The sequence below is a fragment of the Glycine soja genome, chromosome 14 (assembly GCF_004193775.1).
Source record: "Glycine soja cultivar W05 chromosome 14, ASM419377v2, whole genome shotgun sequence".
NCBI classification, from domain to species: Eukaryota; Viridiplantae; Streptophyta; class Magnoliopsida; order Fabales; family Fabaceae; genus Glycine; species Glycine soja.
In genome coordinates, this window is record NC_041015.1 from 2546456 (window position 1) to 2565674 (window position 19219).

Genomic DNA, 19219 nt, shown 5'->3' on the forward strand with positions numbered 1-19219 from the left:
ATTACTTTGAGTTTCAGAAATTCACTAATTTCTTATGTAAGTAATGAAAAATCCTATGCAAACCCAAAACCAAAAGATAAATGTTAACTAATGTTTAAAGAAATGAACATAAAAAATATCAAAAAATATATTTCAAATTAAATGTACTAAAATTATTTTAAAAAATAATGTAATTTTACTACATTAATTAAATTTTTTCGTTAAGTAGGAAAGATTATAAGTATTAAACAATGACATATATGCTATCACAAATCAAGGATTCTATTATTAATAATATTTATCATTGAATAATTAAAAATATTAAATAAAATACTCCCTCATCCATTCTTTTACAATTACCGGTTGTTTTACAAGAAAAAACAATAAATAAATAAAAAAGAATAATAGTTTTACAAAATTAACCTTATATAATGGTTAATTCATTGATAGATTTTATTGTCCATCATTGATATTAAATTAAAATATATTTTTGATCTCTAATAAATATTAAAATTTTGTGTTCATTTTTTAATAATATTTTTTTTTCATCAAGTCTCTAATAAAATAATAATTTTATTTTTTATTTTTGACATTTTTTGTTAGTCCCTAATAACGAATTTTATTTTTGTTTTTTGATAAATTTCTTCATTTGTTATTAGTTCCTTTAAAAGACTAATAAAAAATAAAAAAATTATCAATAAAAAACAAACAATCATAAAATTCATTAATTTATTATAAACTAAAAAAAATGTCAATGATTACAAATAATTTTTTTTGTTTTATCATGGACTAAAAATGAAATGAAGAATTTTTTTAATAAGAAACAAACACAAAAGTTAAATATTTATCAGGAATTATAAACATGTTTTAGTTTTAATATTATAAAAAATATAAATAAAAAAATATAATTAATATTACATAAAAAATTAAAATAATAATTATTTTAAGATAATTTATTTATATGACAATTATAATAAGATGATGAGAATACATTCAATATCCCAATTAGGTAACATTATTAAAAGAATTCACTTGACCATGTGAGGGCAAAGATAATTCAATTAAAGGTTGCATTAAAAACTTTGAAAACATGAATGTTCCCCCAAAGAAAAAAACGATTGGATTAAAACTTCATCTTTGATTCAAAGTCATTGTATTCATTAATGTCCGCAATAAATGCATAAATTCTGAGCATACTACTATAAAAAAAAATGTTAAAAATAACAAATGGGGCCCTCACTGGTGGTGTAGAATAATAAGGTTGTGGTGGTACACACTATATCTTTTCCTGCTTTCCATGCCACAATCATGAAACAGACAATGATGATGATCTGAGGAACCGTGTTTGTCTCGTGTCTCATCCATGAAGAGAAGGAGAAGAAGGGATCCAAAATCAGAAGAAAGTTACGAATTTTCGAGATGGGTCTGTCCAAGGAGAATCTGAAAGGTCTCATACTAGCTTTGGTGTCAAGTGGGTTCATTGGGGCAAGTTTTATCATTAAAAAGCAAGGCCTTAGAAGAGCTGCAGCAGTTTATGGTGTCAGGGCTGGTGAGGGGATTTCTCTTTTTTCTTTTTTCTATTAGAATTTCTATTTGGAAGCTTGTTTTTGGTTATGCATGTCTTTGTAATTTTTTTGTCATTTTGTAGGTGTTGGTGGGTATTATTATCTCTTGGAGCCATTATGGTGGGTGGGAATGATCACAAGTAAGCTCTAAGTGCTGTTTTAATTTTGTTTCTATGCTTTTAGTATTGTCATTTTTGTGTTTGTTGGGGGTAGAATCTAGATTTTCTTGTACCTTAATGGTTTTATTTTGTCTTCATAATTGGTTTTGATTTTATCCAATCTTGTATGGAATTAATTGGATTTTATTTTTAATAGAATTTTTGAATCTCATAAGTTAGGATGAATTAATTTCGTTCTGCATTGTATAGTGGATCCTGGATTTGATGTTTCAGAAGCTTTATTATTTGCTAGATTTCTTTATTATACACTCACATATGGTAGATCAGTTGTAGTGAAGTTGAAGGTTGATTAAAATATGCAAATTTTAGTTTATCGGTGATTTTTTATTTATCTGATTTCTTGCAGAATCTGTTTCTGTATGGTTTATTGTACAGTGATTGCAGGAGAGGTTGCAAACTTTGTTGCATATGCGTTTGCTCCTGCAGTCCTAGTTACCCCTCTTGGTGCACTAAGTATTATTGTGAGGTATTCCCTTAATTTTCATTGTTGATTGAGAATTAAGGTGGTGCTAGCTTCTAACATTGGCGACATAACATGGTTGCTTCTTCAATGATGTTTGCATGGTATCCTCTAGTGCTGTTTTGGCTGACATTATTCTGAAAGAGAAGCTACACAATCTTGGGATTTTAGGCTGTATAATGTGCATTGCTGGTAGTATCATTATTTTTATTCATGCTCCTAAGGAACAACCTATTACATCTGTTCTGGAAATATGGAATATGGCTACTCAACCAGGTTAGAATACACTGTCTTTTTTCTTTTTCTTTTTCAATGCAATTCATTGTAGTTCCTTGATAACAAAGATATCCTCCCTGCTTGCAGCTTTTCTGGCATATGTGGGCTCAGTAATAGTATTGGTTTTCATTCTGGTCTTCCATTTTGCACCAAGATGCGGGCATACGAATGTGCTAGTTTTTACTGGCATTTGTTCATTGATGGGTTCCCTCTCTGTAAGTAAATTAATTAACTGTTATCTCTCCTGCTAAGTCTTCTGTTTGATAATTGATCTTAACTTCAAAGTTTAGTTTACTCAAAGTTATTAACTTTAAAACATATACAATCTAAGGGACACGATTTCATGTCAAAATAATTTGGTTTTCACTATTCATTCCTATTTTTTAATAATGAATTTCATTTCATAAATAAAGTTTAAGCTTCCATATAATTTTTTATATATATTTTAGTTGTATGGTTATATGAGACTATGGTCTAAAGTTTTCTCCCTTTCCCCAATTACATGGATAATTATTTCTGTCATAATAACCAATGATATTTACTGAAAAATTGTAGTAACGCTGCAATAATATGGTGGCTGATCTAAATTGAATTGCTATAATTTTGCAGGTGATGAGTGTTAAAGCCCTTGGAACTTCTTTGAAATTAACTTTTGAAGGGAAAAATCAGTTAATCTACCCAGAGACATGGTTTTTTATGTTAGTTGTGGCTATATGTGTCATCATGCAAATGAATTATCTTAATAAGGTTTGTTACATGATCTTAAAATTAGCATGCTGGGCTTGTCGTACATATATTTTTATCTTAATAAGGTTTGTTAGTGAATCCGGAAACAGCCTCTTTGCATATGCAAGGGTAAGGCTGCGTACAATATCCCTCCCCCATACCTTCGCATAGCGAAGAGCCTCCGGGCAATGGGGTACGAAGTTAAAGAAGTTAAAGTTAAGGTTTGTTAGTGTATAGGATGCAAATTTTCTCTTTTATATTTTGTGTTTCATCTACTCTATCTTGATCCATATATTCCATAGGAACTGTTTATTTTTGTGAGCGGGGGGTGATAAAAGAAAGATTTATTCTAAAGAGGAGGAAAAAATACTAGCGAGGAGGATATCATTGGGCCTAAGAGGCTAAAAAATGAAAAATGCAACAAAGCTGCTAATTTCTTTATATATGAAGGAGACTCCCTTACAAACTATATGGGTATGGTTGTGGCAAGGAAGTGAAATTACGCCCATGAATAAGGATCTGAGAGATTATGGAGAAAAAATAAACAAGCTTCATAGTGTAAGGAGCTAGTCTCCAGCTATTACCCTAGCTTTCTTTTTCATTTTCTTGGGTTGCCACTCTGTAACAGAGGTTTATACCTCTGATATAGTTCTAATTGAGTATCAACATTAGTTTTACCATCCTTATTCTGGTTCCTGACAACATTAGTTTATTCTTCTAAACGATTGTACTGTAAAACTAGTTTTGAACAGAGCTTAATGGCATTGATTGATTAATTATCCCAATACCTAATGGGATAAGGCTTGGCTGCTGTTGTAGGCATAAATTTCATAGGAGTATCTTTGGGGTGACTCAAGTTTTGAGATTTTGGAAAAGTCAGGAAAATAAGTTTATTTACTTGGACCTTTGGCATATATTATAATATTGCTAAATTTGGAATGAAGCAAAGCAAAGAAGCTCAGATTTGAGGCTTCTGTTTTGTTGTGACTTATATATGAGTTTTTTTTTTATTTTTATCATTTTGTAGTGTTTGGTGTTTTTGAGGAAAATAGAGGCGGTCTTGTTGCCAGACTCTTCCTTTGAATTGGAATGCAGGGAAGTTTAGCTACAACTTCATATACAATTAAGGAAGATGACAACTTAATATAAAACAGAATGAAAAATCTTACGAAATGAAATTCTGCTAAGCTTTTTAAAAGATCTAGAATTCTTTTCATATCTCTTTTTAATATTTCTTTTGTTTAAGTTAATCTTATCAGACAGTAAGAGGGGAATTACATTCCATGGGAGGACTGTTTCTGATAAGATCATCAGTAATGGCTCCTATGATTTTACTAGTTGCATGTTAAATCCTCCATACAACATACAGTATTACAACATGCGAATTCCTATGGAATGTAAATTCAAGATAGAGCAAACCTCAGAACTCAGAACTCAAGATGAGTACCCGACACTAAATCTCAGAACTAAGAGATTACATAATACAACAAAAGTCAAATCAAGATACAACAAAGTAAATTGTTTTACATCATGCAACTAGTAAAGGTTTGGTGTTTGGTACTCTATCATTGCTTACTGATAATCTTTAATCTTATCAGAAATTGTCTTCCACTATCAATTGATTGTAAGTTCTCTATACAACATGATTTTACTTTTGTAGTATTATGTAATCTCTTCTGAGTTCTGAGGTTTACTTTAGGTACTCTATCATTGCTTGTACAAAAGAGATCTGCATATTAGTAAGCATGTGCACCTGAACATTAGCCTGGTTAGGTGGTTACTTTTCTGTTTCTTTACTTTTGTTGGTTTCTTAATCTGTTTGAATGTGCTATCCCTTGATGTAATGACTTGGTCTTTTAGATGTTTAAAATGAAAGAATTGTTTAATTGTCGAAAATACTGGCATTCATATAGCTAAACTAGCGGTATTGAGAACTCCTCACAATGACATAGTGATCCATTCTATTTTGTGAAGTTTATTCTTCTTTTTTCTTTATCAAGTCTTGTTCAAAATGATGTCTGAGTTATATTCAATGGAAAAAGAAATCAATTCTAGAGAATTCAGATTTTCTCTGTGCATTATATACAAAGTTCTTATATATGAAATTTTGGATCAATTATTCTTCACTGACATGATTGCAATATTTCAGGCTCTTGACACCTTCAACACAGCAATTGTATCTCCTATATACTATGTCATGTTCACAACACTTACAATACTAGCCAGTGTAATAATGTTTAAGGTATAATCAACTAGTTTTGGCATTTAATGCTAAATGCATAAGATGTTTCTGTTGTCTACGAATTGTACAAGAACCTATTTACATTTAAAAATAATGCTTACAGGATTGGGATGGCCAAAGTGGTGGAACTATTGTGTCAGAAATATGTGGCTTCATCGTTGTACTCTCTGGAACAATAATGTTGCATGCGACTAAGGACTTCGAGAGAAGCTCTTCTTTTAGAGGTGTGATAAATTTGATCATAGCACTTAATTCTGCTGCCACTGACTATCCAGATGAATGTATGGAACCATAATTGATATTCTTTCATATTTGCATTTGTTGAAACAATTGCAGGCAGTGCTCCTTCATCGCCTACGCTATCTGCCCGACTTTTTACCGGAAATGGGGACTCATTACTTAAGCAAGATGAGGAAAATGGATCTCCCGAGAGTAATATGTGCTCAAGAAGGCAAGAGTTGTATTAGATGGTTAAAGATCTTAATTCATTTAATTGTAGGGGGAAGGAGAACCCTTCCCTGGAGAATCTGAATTAGACCATAGAATGATGGGAGATTTGTGAAGCCATTCTTTTATCTTGAGCATCTTAGGAATTTGTCCTCATAGATTTTAGTTTTGACTTTGCAAGACGGTTCTGGAACCAATGCTTTGCAGGGTACATAATGTACAGCGTGTCCACAGTTTCTTTTGTCACGAATGGTTTGTTCACTTGTCAAAAGTAGCTAATATGCTTCAAATAGTTAGATTGAGATTAGTTGTATTTCTGAGGCTCTCTTTACATGAACCAGAAAAGAAGTGAGTGGGGGATAGAGATTATTAGTTTGTGAAAATCATATGCATGGTGATTTTGCTTTGTTTTTCAATTTTATTTATTTGTTTTCTTTGTCAATTTGGCTTGGCATAGAGGATTCATTTGTGGTTTGTAAGTAATTAGATATGTACAGAAAGCTAAGAGACTTCTCTCTAAATTTTAGTTTGCTATGAATAAGAAATATGTTTTCATTCTTACATTAATACACTATGTTTGTGAAGCTCTCAAGATTATTTGTATAATTATGCGTTATGCTCAAGTAAACATATATTATGAACTAACCATTGTGGGGGTAGGGCCTTGAAAGTTTCAACTTCTTTGATGAAGCCAAGAAGTGAACCTCACCTCAAAAGTGTACTCTTAATGTTAGCAAGGCTCCTGGCAATTTCCCTAGCTGTCTCTTTCGTCCTTGTCTCAATTTGTGTTAAGAACAATGTTTTGAGAAAACACAAATATAAAGGGAAGAAATGCACGTAAAAAACTGGGATGGGATGATAACCTAAATTCTAGTGCAATTTTAATTCCCATACACTGCATTTTGAAATTGGGTCTCTTTGTTGGTTTGACATTCAAAATTTAACATTTGTTGACATTAGTCATCATCTACTTAATTGATAGGATGGTTTATAACTAATCAATAACACGAAAAGCATTTCAGATATCAAAACATTTTTTTAAAAAAATAATACGGGATTTCATATATTAAAACATGTAAATGTCTAATATGGACATTTTTTAAGATATTATGATATGTAAAATATTTTCCACATATTTGATTAGTTAGATGTTAGTCTGTCAAATAAGTAAGCTAAGGGATAACTGGTAACAATGAAAAGACCTAATTTTGACATCTAATAAAATTTAGGCACTAAAGTTGTTTTAATTAGAAGTATAAAGATTAAAATTGCACAAATATAAAATAAGGGATGGAAACCACATGAAATAAGTCTAATTTTTTAAATATTGTTTACAGTTTTCACGGATAAAAAAAATGTATGAACAATTTTATAAAATAGGTTGAATAGAATCTTGGTTGAAATGTATGTTTTTAATTTAAAATTTTTTATTTTATTTTTGGTCTTTGAATTTTTATTTTGTTTTTTATTTTTTATTAATTATATTTATTTTATTTTTTGTATTTAAAACATTTTAAATATTTTGAACAATAAAAAAAGTATTCAAAAGATTACAAGGATATGAAAAATAGACATAATTACAAGAATTAAAAATAAAAAAAAACTTTACAATGACAAATAACAAAATTACTTAATTATAAGAATTAAAAATGCATTTAAACTTTCAATGGGTTGAAAATTTGATAGAAACAATTAAAATATTAAATGCAACGAAGTTGGAAGAAGCGTGAATTCTTAGCAAGAGGATTGTTTTCTGGCCCCACCAGACCTATCTTCGTAAGATATTACGAAATGACTTAATTCTTAAGTTTTGAAAACGCGACATGATTTTGCATTACACAAGTTTATGACCATCAGCGGGCGAGTTGGTGAAGCAAAGTCAACTCACTGGAAACTCGGTTGAACTCGGTGTGTGTAGAAATGGCGAAACTTGAAGCCAAGCTAGGGATGATCTTGGACTCGGTGGGTCAGTTCTTCTCCGGCAAGGACCATCTTCCTTATTGTGACTCTGACGTCGTAGCTGTATGTTTCATATTCATATGCTCTTTCTCTGTTAGGGTTTTAAGTGTTTGAGATTGCAATTGATTAATTAATTGTTGTTGTGTGTGGCACTGCACTGGCAGGGATGTGAAAGAGAGGTCTTGGAGGCAGAAAAACAATCATCTCAAGAGTATATGCAAGACTGTCTCCTGCGTTTATCATGGGCTCTTGTTCACTCCAAACACCCACAAGATGTGCACCGTGGGATAGCCATGCTTGAATGTCTCTTACTCTTTCATCATCCAATTCAATTATGTATGTGTGTTAGTTGATAGTTAAATGACATGCATGTATTTACATGGAAATGGCAGCATCTTTGCCTGCTACAGAGGACCCACTGCAGCAAAGGGAGAAGCTTTATCTTCTGGCTGTTGGATACTATAGAAATGCTGATTATTCAAGGAGTAGGGATCTCGTCGACAGGTGCCTCGCGGTATGTATCCATCTATCTAAGGAATCTCAATCGTGATATTTCATCACATTTATAATTTCTTATACACGTAACATGTCCATCAAGTATCTACCAATGAGTTTCTCATCGATGACTAAGATTGCTTACTTTATCCTTTACTCGGGACTTACTTTAGAGGAGACAAATCCTAATTATACAGCGTAATGATTTTGCTTTTTCTTTTTGTGGAAAAAAAAATATCACAACCTTGTGTTTTCTGCTATTGAGGTGTATGTTTTGGATCTGAAGGAGAAGGAGGTTGTGCTTGTGTTGTGTGAGACTCTCTAGCATAATGCCCGAACTATATTTGCTAATATGCTGAGTTTCAATGTGTAGCTAGTTGCCATCATGTTTTGGAATAGAATCTGACTTCTGTATGCATTCTCTGAAGCCTGTACTTATTTTACTGTAACAATGCGTTGGCAGAAAGGAATACAATACATCGTCTGTTGGGATGACTCTTACTTGATGTCTTCACACGATTTGAAATTGAATTAACCATCTTGAACACTTAGACACTGGTTGTTGAATGTAGACATTTGTTCACAAGAATCATATACTCAAGTCTTTTTTACTCCTCTTTTCCTTTTCATATACTCAAGTCTTTGATGCGTTGTTTCTTTGTTATAGAGGAAAAAGTTATAGATTCAGTATCTATATGTTTTGGGTGTTTTTTGTGATATCCCTCTCCAAACCCAACAACAAATTCCAAGCAAGGGCAAAGAACACCATTTTTTTATTTATTTTAAAATTTGATCTATTGCATATGCACCAATGCAGCATCTATGTACTTTAATGTGATATCATGTCAATGTTTTCTTCCTTAGATTGCACCCGACTGGAGGCAGGCAGTGACACTCAAGACAACAATCGAGGATAAGATCACCAAAGGTTCCCATCAATTCTTGATTTTCCATTTAACATTTTTCTCTGCTCCTTTTTTCTTGCCAAGAGCAAGAGGATAAAGCACTGACTGCTTCTTTTCTTTCATTGTAGATGGTGTCATTGGCCTAGGCATTGCTGCAACTGCTGTAGGACTTATAGCAGGTGGGATTGCAGCAGCTGTGTCTAGAAAAAAGTGACAAAATCCTTTCTATCAAACACACATGATCTGATATGTAAGAGGCAAACATCTATATTACTGTGATTTTGCTGCATCTTACTGCTTTTATGAAAAGGAGGGCGTGAACAATAATGTGTACAAAGCGGTGGAGATGATGTCTAAGTACTAGATGTCTAGATGAGAGATGATGTATTGTGTGTCTTCATGTTTAAAAAAAAAATATACCCCTGTATTTTTGTCATTTCTATAATTTATTTCCTTTTATGTTTTTATCTCTATCAATACCCCCTCTCTCCTCCCCCAAATTTCTTATAAAACAATCCAATAACGCTACTCACTTTGAGATATGTTATTTAAGCCGTGCTGCACTGCCTCTAACCTTGAATATAATAATGTATCAACAATTTCAAGTTCGATCAAATCATTGTTGAAGATTTTACGCATTCAACAAGAAAGACTACGAACGAAATTAAAACATATATGAGGATTGAAATATTTATATAGATTAGAACGAAATCTTTAAACCAACTGGATTGAATCAAATTTGGGAGGCATGTACAACAATTTGGCAACTCGCACTATGTGTGCTTTCACCTGGAAATCTCCTATGACAACAATTGACAACGAAAATGAGAGAAATGCAAAACCTACTAATGTTCATTTTATAGTTAAGCTAAGCTAATCAGGTCACTAGCCTTAGAGGTGGAGTTAGGAAAGTCAACACTTGTGACTGCGCGTACGCTGGTAAAATTGACCATAAATTGTTGCATTGGCAGAAATTCGAATTGGGAAGTGAAGGGTAATTAATCTTTCACTGCTGATCTCCGTGAGACTTTTCTAATTGTTAGGGTATCATACCAATATTTGTGTTAGACTTTATACAATTCACGCCAATTTTTACCACTTGTTGATTGTTATGATTTGACATGATGGCTTGAAATTGCTCAAACCATAGCCATCCAAGAAAGAACTAATTCACGGTTGTTTCAAGGCACAAACAAGAAAATAATGTAATTCTGTTTGAGGCGAAATACCCCCCAAGGACTAAGGTAGGCCATCACCAAGAAGTCACTTCTAGGAAATCCCTTGAAGCTTCCTAATCCTATCCCACTAGAATCACTGAATCAACAAGAGTAATTAAATGAAGGAAACTTCCGTGTAATTCCCTCTAAGTACACGGTCAAGACAAACCACAGAAAACAATTTGAGGAGTTACAATTCCTTGAGGATTTGAAGAGTGAGGCTTCAGTAGAGAGACCTTCGATCAAAGGTGAAGAACCTGAAGATAATGCATCACTCAAGTTTATGCTAATTCTACTCTTAATCCGCAGCATTCTTTTTGACTCAAATTAAAAATCATGTAACAATATTTGAACCATTAGCATGTGAAAACAAGATCACGTACATTTTTCCTTTCAAAACCTCAGTACAACTGTACAGGAGTCTCTTGCAGTGAGTTTCCCTATCATAAATACTAATTATTTGATTCTGAAGTAATAATTTTTTAAAGTATTAATTGTTGAATTTTTCACCTGCTAGTTTGAAAGCTATCTTGCATACACCATCTGACATTGATGATTCCTATGTAATTTCGTTTGGCCGTAGCATTCTTGGTTTTCAATTCAGCACTTAAAAACAAGGTAATTACTTAACAAGAACTAGTGTCGACATTAGACCATTAAACCACATGTCAAATTTATATATTTGGAGATTGACAGATTGTATTACTAAGGAATCCACTAGACACTTGCTTGTTTTTCTCATGTCTTGAACAATTTATTTTAACTTCCTTTTCTTCCTTGATAGTGTTCTACTGTCAGCAATCCTCCCAAATAATATATTTTGCAGCATTCTAGTTTACCGATTTTTTTTTGGTGAATTATGAAATAATTATGTATCATAATACACTGATTATTTGCTATGCAGTTACCAGACTGCAGTTACCACATTGCTTGTGCACTAGATCTGATGTTTAATTTTGACAAAAACTAGAAATTCATTCAACTGAAGGGACTAGGATTATGCAGCAATACAGAAAGAAACCAAAAACGAGGCTCAATCATTCACAACGGTGGGATTCACTTTTTCAATCACACGACAAAAGAAATAGTAGGTTACACTTGGACAGCAATTTCTTCCTTCAAAACAAATTCAACTGCTTCATTTTGCCATGCAAGGGAAGATGGAGAGTCTCATGACAACGGAGAAGATGGAGGAGAGCTCCACTGCATTGAATGGTCAAACCAATCGGAAAAGTTGGGCATTGGCAATTCTACTGGTTCTGGGTAGCATTGAGGGGAATGAGGAACCTAACGCCACGAGAAAAAGGAAAACAGAAGATAGAGCAAATGTTAGACAAAGGGAAAGCAACAGTAAAAAGTTTCTAATCAACAAAATGCTTAAAATTTGATATCAACTTGTAGTGGATTGATTATTAAATGCTTCAATCAGGATTTAAATCATCTTAAAGCATGTTATTTTTATTGTATAAAACAAAATGAAATAGTACATATTCAGTATTTGTTCTCAAAGCACCCCTCAGCTTCAAATACATGTAACCAAAACAAACTAAAAAAGGGGTCAGAAAGAAACATCATTACCTTTATCAGCTCTAGGATAGATATGGAATCTGCAGAGATAAAATGTTGTTAGGAATTTTATCAACATAATCTAATAATAATAACCATCAACATGATAGTCAGGGAGATCCAAATTTAATTCACCAAAAGATTGAATAGGAATATGTTCAGATATATTTTAAATCAACTCATCTCACAAGAAATCCTTTTTGTCAAAAGTTACTAATGCCAACTTCAATGCCAAATGTCAATTATCTCTTCATTGTATTCTAATAAAGAGTGCTACAAATAAGTTACTCAAGAACTCACTCACATGTCAATATATCACATGCACAATCTCATCATAAGATTCAATACCACATTTTACTTGTAAGTTGTGACTGTAAAGTTAAAAACTATGACATTGATTTAATTGATGTCAAAATTACAAGGTAACCATCTTTTTGGTAGACTAAGACACTGATTTAATTACACCATAAAGATTTTCACAACTCATGCCATACATCGAATACTGAAGTAAAAGCCAGTTGCGATTACCATCTTGTGGAAGAACTGTCTCAAGATTGAAATTTCTCATAGTAGCATTTTGTGCCTCAATGCACTTCTTGTGATCATGCAAGAACATTTCCTCCTTTACATTAATATCTTGCTTGGGTAAATTCCTTTTCTTAACCGAGGCTTCAGGGTGGTGAAGTGAACTTTTGTTTGTTATATCATTTAGAGCTTTTCGACCTGCAATCCCTGAACCATCTTTCTTTCCATTTGTCTTAGAATTCTTCGACTTAGTAGTCTCTGTCCCAAGCAAACAAAAAGGGCATACAAAACTAACACAGTAAGAGAAGAGTGCAGTAGCCACCAATAATGTTACAGAATGCAAAGTCAATTTCTAAACTTTGAAAACTTTTTCATTGCTAATTCATAATGAATCAACTATAGTAGTTGGAAATTGGTGTTATAAGCAGCATAACATAAAAATTAAAAATGCTTACTTTTAGAATGAAGATTCAAGTTTTCATCTTTGATAATCAGGTGGCCAGGAGCAACAAAATTAGCCATTATCCAATTTCACTTTTGTCAGAGAGCAAAGACTTTGATACTGGACTCTGCAAAACAAAATAAAAAATTTGTGTGAATAAAAAACAAAAAGGTTATGAACATCACGAGGAAGAAAAACCTTTGCTAGTGCTAATATTTTCTTTTCCATAGCAAAATCCCATAAGGTTTCTAGGAAAGTGCCGTTTACTCCTATGTTTCCCAATTCCAAGTATCAATCAATCAAGTACACTAACTTTAATGAACATACCAATTCATAAACATTAAAGAAGTAGAATTCAGAAATATAACAAAAAGCAAACAGAAGCAATAGAACAAACCCGAAATCGCAGAAAGGTTAGAAGTAAAGACCGCGAATAGAGAGCAACGAAGATGAATGATGACGAGATGCAGAAGGACCCAAAACGTCACCGTTCGTTGGATTTTGAATTTTGTGTGGAATCCCGCTACGGCCGCATCGTTTATATATTTGAGGACTTTTGGACAACACAGCCCGTCACGAAATTACAAAATTACCAACTTGCCTTCTTCCCTTTTAATTCCTAATAAACATTTTACCCCTTCACTAACTTTAAATATAAGAAGAAAAAACTTATTCCCACTCATTAAAAAATATTTTTTTCTTTTACTGAAACACATTTTACTCATTTTATTCGTCATCAAACTGTCAAGGGATCACATGATTTGAAGTATAGATCGAGGCTGGGTAACAATGAATAAAATTAGTTAATTATATTTAATTAGACTAATTTTAATAAAAGACAATTTTTCAATTTAATTTTTATTGGAATTTGATATAAAAATAAATAAAAAATTACTAAAATTAACACTTCAATTAAATAAAGGATATTTTAAAGATATTAACATTAAATAAGGTCAAATTAATTAAAATTCTCTTATATTTGAGATTAGAGGATATATATATATATATATATATATATATATATATATATATATATATATATATATATATATATATATATATACTTATTTAATTATATAAATTAAATTATTTTATTTTCTTCTTTAATAAGTTAAATTAGTTCCATCACTCTAAAAAAATAGGTTTGATTGACATTTGTTGAAAAAATTCTAGTCAATATTAACAATAAGATAGTTGTGATTAATATTCATCAAAGAAAATTCTAGGCCATGTAAGTCAAAAAACAAATATTGACTAAAAAATATCATTAAACAACATTGGTAAAAAAAATTTAGTGGACATTGACAAAAAAAATAACCTATGTTAATGTTGACCAAAAAATAACCCCTGGACCGAAAAAAATCCTAATCAACTTCTGAAAAAAAAAATGCTTCAGCTAACTTCAGACAAAATAATTATGATCTCAAACTCGACTTAAAAAATAACTCTGGTCGACATCTGCATTCCAAAGTAGTAGATGCCGGATTTAAGCTCAAAATGCGATGAGAGAAAGATATATTTATTCCAACTTTAATGAAAAAAGTAGTAATACTCCATATTGTTTGTAATGAGAGCAGCAAAGGAAACAAGGACCACATGCAACGATGCAATCATTTAGGATTTTAATGTTGCAAGTCCTTGCTCAATGACGGAACTAAAATACTCAAACTCCCCACTACTTGTAAATAACAAGCCAAGCTCTACCCCTCCTTCTTTGTCTCCACTTTCTGCAAGAGTCACACACAATATTCGGGGATGTAACATCATCTCCACTTTGTTAGGTTTTCCAAATCCAAAGTCAGTCCCATAAACATCAAATTTAGGTGACCCTGCAACTAGCATTGTACTTCCCAATACAAACATCTTCCTACTTAATTCCTTCCAGTTTTCTGCATCTTTAAGAGGTTCAGTTTTCATATCAGTTATTGCCCTTGCAATGCCCTTCACTGCCTTCACAAAACCACCTTCTCCCTTTAGCTCCTTTCTCTTGAGCATTGCATGACATCTTGTTAAGCAATTTCCAACGTATGTTGCTGGTATAGGATACTCAAAGCGATCTCTACAATCTGCTGCAAAACGAAAGTACTCCTCTTTCATGATCTCTTGTTCATCTTCATCATTATTATCATCATGTCTATATTTTGCTTTAACCCAGCTAGCCCACACGAAACCACATGTAACCACGAACTTTGATAGATATTGGGGTGCTTTCATCAATTCATCATTTTTTTCCAACTGATTCAGCACCCATCTTTTCATTCCGTCAATATCATCTCTTCCAAAGGAAACTGTTGCCTTAACATAGTCCTCATGATGATTAGGAGTTTGACCAATGAGTTTGAGTTTGTCCTTCCAAGTTGACCTCTCTTCAAAGTAGTCTCTTAAGAAGATGGCCTCAAGTCCCTTGGTGTCCTTGAACACTTCCCTATCAAAGCAAGGTGTTGTCAAGTCAACTCCACCACTTCTACAAATGCTTGACCAATACTTAATGAAATAACAGCTACTCCTTCCATCCATGATCACGTGAGAATTTGTTATGGCGATGCAAAGGCCATGGTTGGGGAAAACCGTGACTTGCAAGGCCACCAATGGCGAAACATACGTGTCCTCATCATCATCACCATGCACGGTTGTGAATGTCAACATGGGAACTAAGTGATCCAAATCTTTTAGATTTTTGGGGTGGTTGGATGAGAGATGGTTGAAATATGCTTTGGACTCGACGATGGTTAAGGTGACAGAGTCATCATCGGTGCAGCGAATGAAGGGTTTGTTAGGTTGTGGTGGACACAGGAGATTCCCAGCGAGAGGGAAGAAATGTTGAAGGGTAAGAGAGAGATTGTGTTTGAGAGAAGGGAGTAAAGTTTCATAGAAAATGTGTGGGGGATGGGGAAAGTGATAGAAGAATAAACGTTTCACATAAAGAAGACGTGCATAAGGCAAGTCAAGGAATGATAGAGGAAATGACATGGTTCTACTTGTAGCTGGAGCTACCTGAGATTTATCAACAACCTTATGTTCTCTATGCTCTGCCATTTGTTCACCTGCTCAAGACAATCCTGATCAAATTAGATAAGAGTACTATAGATGATAAAGTTCTCTCTCAATAGATTATCTAGTGTAATTGCATATATCAGGAATTCAAACTCCAAACCTCTGATTAGGCTGAAACAAACTGCATCAATTGATCCACACGCTCAACTTTAAGAAAAGTTTACTTTAGAGCATATATAAGGACGCATACAAATTGTTCATTATACGATTTCTTTCCGAAACAGTGATGAAACATGCATCATTGACCACAGCCCACAGAACAAGCAAGAGAAGAAAATTTAACCCAATGGCAATGTCAAAGCAAGATGACGGAACAATCATCAAACAAAACATTAATCTAGTTCATTCCCCAATAATCCCAAATTTCAAACAACATATAAATGCAAGCACAATATAATGAGGCCTAACTTCCAACAAACATACCTTGGATTTTTCGAACCCTAAAAACTCGAAGACTTTCTCCTCGTACTGTACAACAAGAGGGGTAGCGTTTTTGGAGTTTGAGCTTTGAGGGAAAGGAAGAAGGAATAGAATTTTGAGCAAGGCTGATAAAAGAGAAAAAAAAAAAAAACGTTTGTTTATTTATTCAGAAGATAAAAAACGTTTGGTGAAGAAGCATATATAATATACTACAAGAGTAGTAAATTGAAGCTCCCCACGCAGCTTAATCTAGCGATTAAGAATGCTCAAACGCTGTCAACCGTCGGATACCATCTAACCCAAATTAAATACAGCTTTTAGCACCTAGTTATTTAATTTAAGAGAATTGTTAGTTATTAGTTAAGAAATTAAAAGGAAAAATATAAATATTTATTATAAAATTTATAGTACTGCACAACTTTATGTATTTTAATAAAAAATTATTTTTATTTCCTTAACCAATATTTATCTTGATTTAATCATCTAACTAATTATTTTCTCACACATTAAAATATTTCCTAAATTTTCATAAAATAACATTTTAAATATTTAATATTTCCCAAAATTAATAATGTAATTTATCTTAGTTATATTAGCTTAGTTAAAATATAATTGCAACACCATTATTAAAGTTATTAATCAAAATATACTAAACAAGAACAAAAATATACTAATCCCCCCTTCAAAATAGTCTTTTTTATTATTAATATTTTCACTACAATTTTAATTGGTATACTATAATAAGTTTATTTAAATTTGTGAAATTTTCACTTAATCTAAAATAAATAAGACCTCTTACAAAATTTTATTTTATTAAAAATATAATTTCAAAACAAATGAAAATATGTACATACATGTTCAGTTATGGAAATGAACGTGTTCAAAGCCATGTCCATTACAGTATTCCGCACCATGAATCTTCCAAAAGACAAGTCGATCAAAGATCTAAACTAGCTTAATTGGCCACTTGTATAAAGTTGCTTGCTGCCAAAAAATGGCTCCATAATTGAAGTAATAATTGCAAGAATAGTGAAATAAAGAGATTAATTTTTTTCCCAGAATAGTAGATTTATTGTGTAAGGTTAATTATATTGTAGCAATTTGTATACACAATGCAATCTAAATATCACCATATTTCACCGTTTAATTAGCTTGGAATCATCGTTTGCGTGTGACATCAAGTGATGTATTTCATACTCATACCTCTCTCGATCCAAACCTTATACCATAGAATTTTTTTTTATGTACTTGCCCCTGATAAATTTTGTAAATCTTTGAATATAAGAAATAAGGATTGGACTTGTTCAAATTAATACTTTTATTATTTATTTTATGTAAGCACCCGGAAAAATGTATTGACCCTGATAAATTTTGTAAATCTTTGAATATAAGAAATAAGGATTGGACTTGTTCAAATTAATACTTTTATTATTTATTTTATGTAAGCACCCGGAAAAATGTATTGACATTAAAAAATAAAAAACTTGCAAGATAGACAAAAAAATAAAAATAAAAATAAAAATGGATGAAAGCCAGATTTACTAACCACCGGACGATCACTGATTAATGAATAAAGTTCTGCTTTTTATGGCTATTTCACATTATAAAACTTGGATCACTCTCACGTTCAAATGTTATTTGTCATTCAATTTATTTATCCTTCTCCATATAATTTGATGCCATATAAAGCCCCCAGTAACAACTTAAAACTATGAAAAGGGAAAATAAATACAGACTAGACTGTGTTCGAAATTGTTTGCATGGTTATTATGTACAGTAAAAAAAGTTTATACAATATTGAAAACTATCATGTATGTATAAATTTATTAATTTTTAAAATAATTTAAATTATAATTTGTAATTAAATAATAATATAAAATTAGTTCACACCGTTACATAAGCATTAAAACTCTTATATCTATAACTGTATATAGAGTATTTTAGTAATTACATTTTTATACTAATTTTATTTTTATATTTAGATTCATAAATTATTATTTTCTCCCTATAACTATCTTTACACAAATCACTTCACTAGCTTCTATTATATATTTTTTTTATTTTCTTAAAAAATGAAAAAGCAATTACCACGGAGTGTTTTTTTCTTCCTTGTGAACGATTATATGATGTACGGATTTTTTTTTAAGGCCATTTTATATTTTCGTTAATTTCTAAATAATAAATACTTTTAAAAAATGATTATACTTGTTTATTTTTCTGATAAAATACAAAATAAACAAGTATGCTTAATGTTGTGAGATGTGGTGCACAAGAATTATAGGGGACTATTTTGGTCCACAGAATTGCATCTTTTCCTGATTGAATATTTAAACTTAAAACAATATATGAAAATCTCAGTCGTAAAACACCACAAATTATAAACATATACTTCAGAACTTGAAACATCGAAATTGAAAATATTAAAAAAAAATTAAAGAACAAACATACAACACAAAATAGGCATTCTGAACCCATAAGCAACTTCGAAATAGAGAGTTTTTATTAAAAAAAAAAAGACTCTCATTTACGCCTCTTCGCATTCAACTAGTCCACTCATTGGAAAATTTGGAAGGGAAGTTTGAAAATTCCTCAACCTTTCTGACATTTCATGGGTTTTTTTTTTCTTTCTCAATTTTGTACAACCTCAAATCTAAATTATATTCAGACGCAATAATATATTGAGTATATTAACATAATGTTTCGGGTATGATGGACTCTAAGTTTAAATGTCTATTTGTTTTGTTAGGTAATAAAGATAAGTT

At 31.8% G+C, this 19219-nt stretch overlaps 4 protein-coding genes across 7 annotated transcripts; 2 read left to right on the plus strand and 2 right to left on the minus strand.

Moving 5' to 3' along the window:
- Nucleotides 1-1263: 1263 nt before the first annotated feature.
- LOC114385476 (probable magnesium transporter NIPA6) lies at nt 1264-6441 on the plus strand. 4 transcript variants are annotated; one of them, XM_028345579.1, is made up of 9 exons: nt 1267-1528; nt 1628-1684; nt 2099-2189; nt 2299-2459; nt 2547-2674; nt 3069-3206; nt 5335-5427; nt 5531-5651; nt 5764-6441. In XM_028345579.1, exons 1-9 carry the CDS (start codon nt 1399-1401, stop codon nt 5892-5894), a joined length of 1050 nt encoding a protein of 349 aa, XP_028201380.1. In that variant the 5' UTR covers nt 1267-1398; the 3' UTR covers nt 5895-6441. The 4 variants fall into 4 exon arrangements, 3 of the variants coding, with proteins under 3 accessions (XP_028201382.1, XP_028201380.1, XP_028201381.1); XM_028345580.1 differs by having other exon boundaries at nt 1388-1528; nt 2070-2189; nt 5764-6419; XR_003660880.1 differs by lacking the exons at nt 5531-5651; nt 5764-6441 and adding an exon at nt 3407-3743 and having other exon boundaries at nt 1264-1528; nt 3069-3271.
- A 1204-nt stretch (nt 6442-7645) lies between these two features.
- LOC114384216 (mitochondrial fission 1 protein A-like) lies at nt 7646-9710 on the plus strand. The gene is made up of 5 exons (XM_028343875.1): nt 7646-7896; nt 7998-8136; nt 8226-8347; nt 9193-9256; nt 9362-9710. The coding sequence occupies exons 1-5, from the start codon at nt 7795-7797 to the stop codon at nt 9445-9447; spliced, it is 513 nt and encodes a 170-aa protein (XP_028199676.1). The 5' UTR covers nt 7646-7794; the 3' UTR covers nt 9448-9710.
- Nucleotides 9711-11339: 1629 nt separating this feature from the next.
- Nucleotides 11340-13572, minus strand: LOC114384217 (protein PATRONUS 2-like). Its single transcript, XM_028343877.1, has 5 exons — nt 13381-13572; nt 12997-13110; nt 12545-12799; nt 12029-12057; nt 11340-11737 (listed from the first exon to the last, which is right to left on the minus strand). The coding sequence occupies exons 2-5, from the start codon at nt 13061-13063 to the stop codon at nt 11621-11623; spliced, it is 468 nt and encodes a 155-aa protein (XP_028199678.1). The 5' UTR covers nt 13064-13110; nt 13381-13572; the 3' UTR covers nt 11340-11620.
- An 896-nt stretch (nt 13573-14468) lies between these two features.
- Nucleotides 14469-16615, minus strand: LOC114384215 (coumaroyl-CoA:anthocyanidin 3-O-glucoside-6''-O-coumaroyltransferase 1-like). Its single transcript, XM_028343874.1, has 2 exons — nt 16461-16615; nt 14469-16027 (listed from the first exon to the last, which is right to left on the minus strand). Exon 2 carries the CDS (start codon nt 16017-16019, stop codon nt 14598-14600), a length of 1422 nt encoding a protein of 473 aa, XP_028199675.1. The 5' UTR covers nt 16020-16027; nt 16461-16615; the 3' UTR covers nt 14469-14597.
- Between the last annotated feature and the right edge of the window lie 2604 nt (nt 16616-19219).

Coding starts and splice junctions, on each gene's coding strand:
- LOC114385476 (XM_028345579.1), top strand. CDS start 1,399: ATGGGTCTGTCCAAGGAGAATCTGAAAGGTCTCATACTAGCTTTGGTG. Junction 1,529..1,627: donor AGTTTATGGTGTCAGGGCTG/GTGAGGGGATTT, acceptor GTCATTTTGTAG/GTGTTGGTGGGTATTATTAT. Junction 2,190..2,298: donor GCACTAAGTATTATTGTGAG/GTATTCCCTTAA, acceptor GGTATCCTCTAG/TGCTGTTTTGGCTGACATTA.
- LOC114384216 (XM_028343875.1), top strand. CDS start 7,795: ATGGCGAAACTTGAAGCCAAGCTAGGGATGATCTTGGACTCGGTGGGT. Junction 8,348..9,192: donor TCGTCGACAGGTGCCTCGCG/GTATGTATCCAT, acceptor TTTCTTCCTTAG/ATTGCACCCGACTGGAGGCA. Junction 9,257..9,361: donor CGAGGATAAGATCACCAAAG/GTTCCCATCAAT, acceptor CTTTCATTGTAG/ATGGTGTCATTGGCCTAGGC.
- LOC114384217 (XM_028343877.1), bottom strand. CDS start 13,063: ATGGCTAATTTTGTTGCTCCTGGCCACCTGATTATCAAAGATGAAAAC. Junction 12,800..12,996: donor CTTGAATCTTCATTCTAAAA/GTAAGCATTTTT, acceptor TGCTTGGGACAG/AGACTACTAAGTCGAAGAAT. Junction 12,058..12,544: donor GACAGTTCTTCCACAAGATG/GTAATCGCAACT, acceptor TTATCTCTGCAG/ATTCCATATCTATCCTAGAG.
- LOC114384215 (XM_028343874.1), bottom strand. CDS start 16,019: ATGGCAGAGCATAGAGAACATAAGGTTGTTGATAAATCTCAGGTAGCT.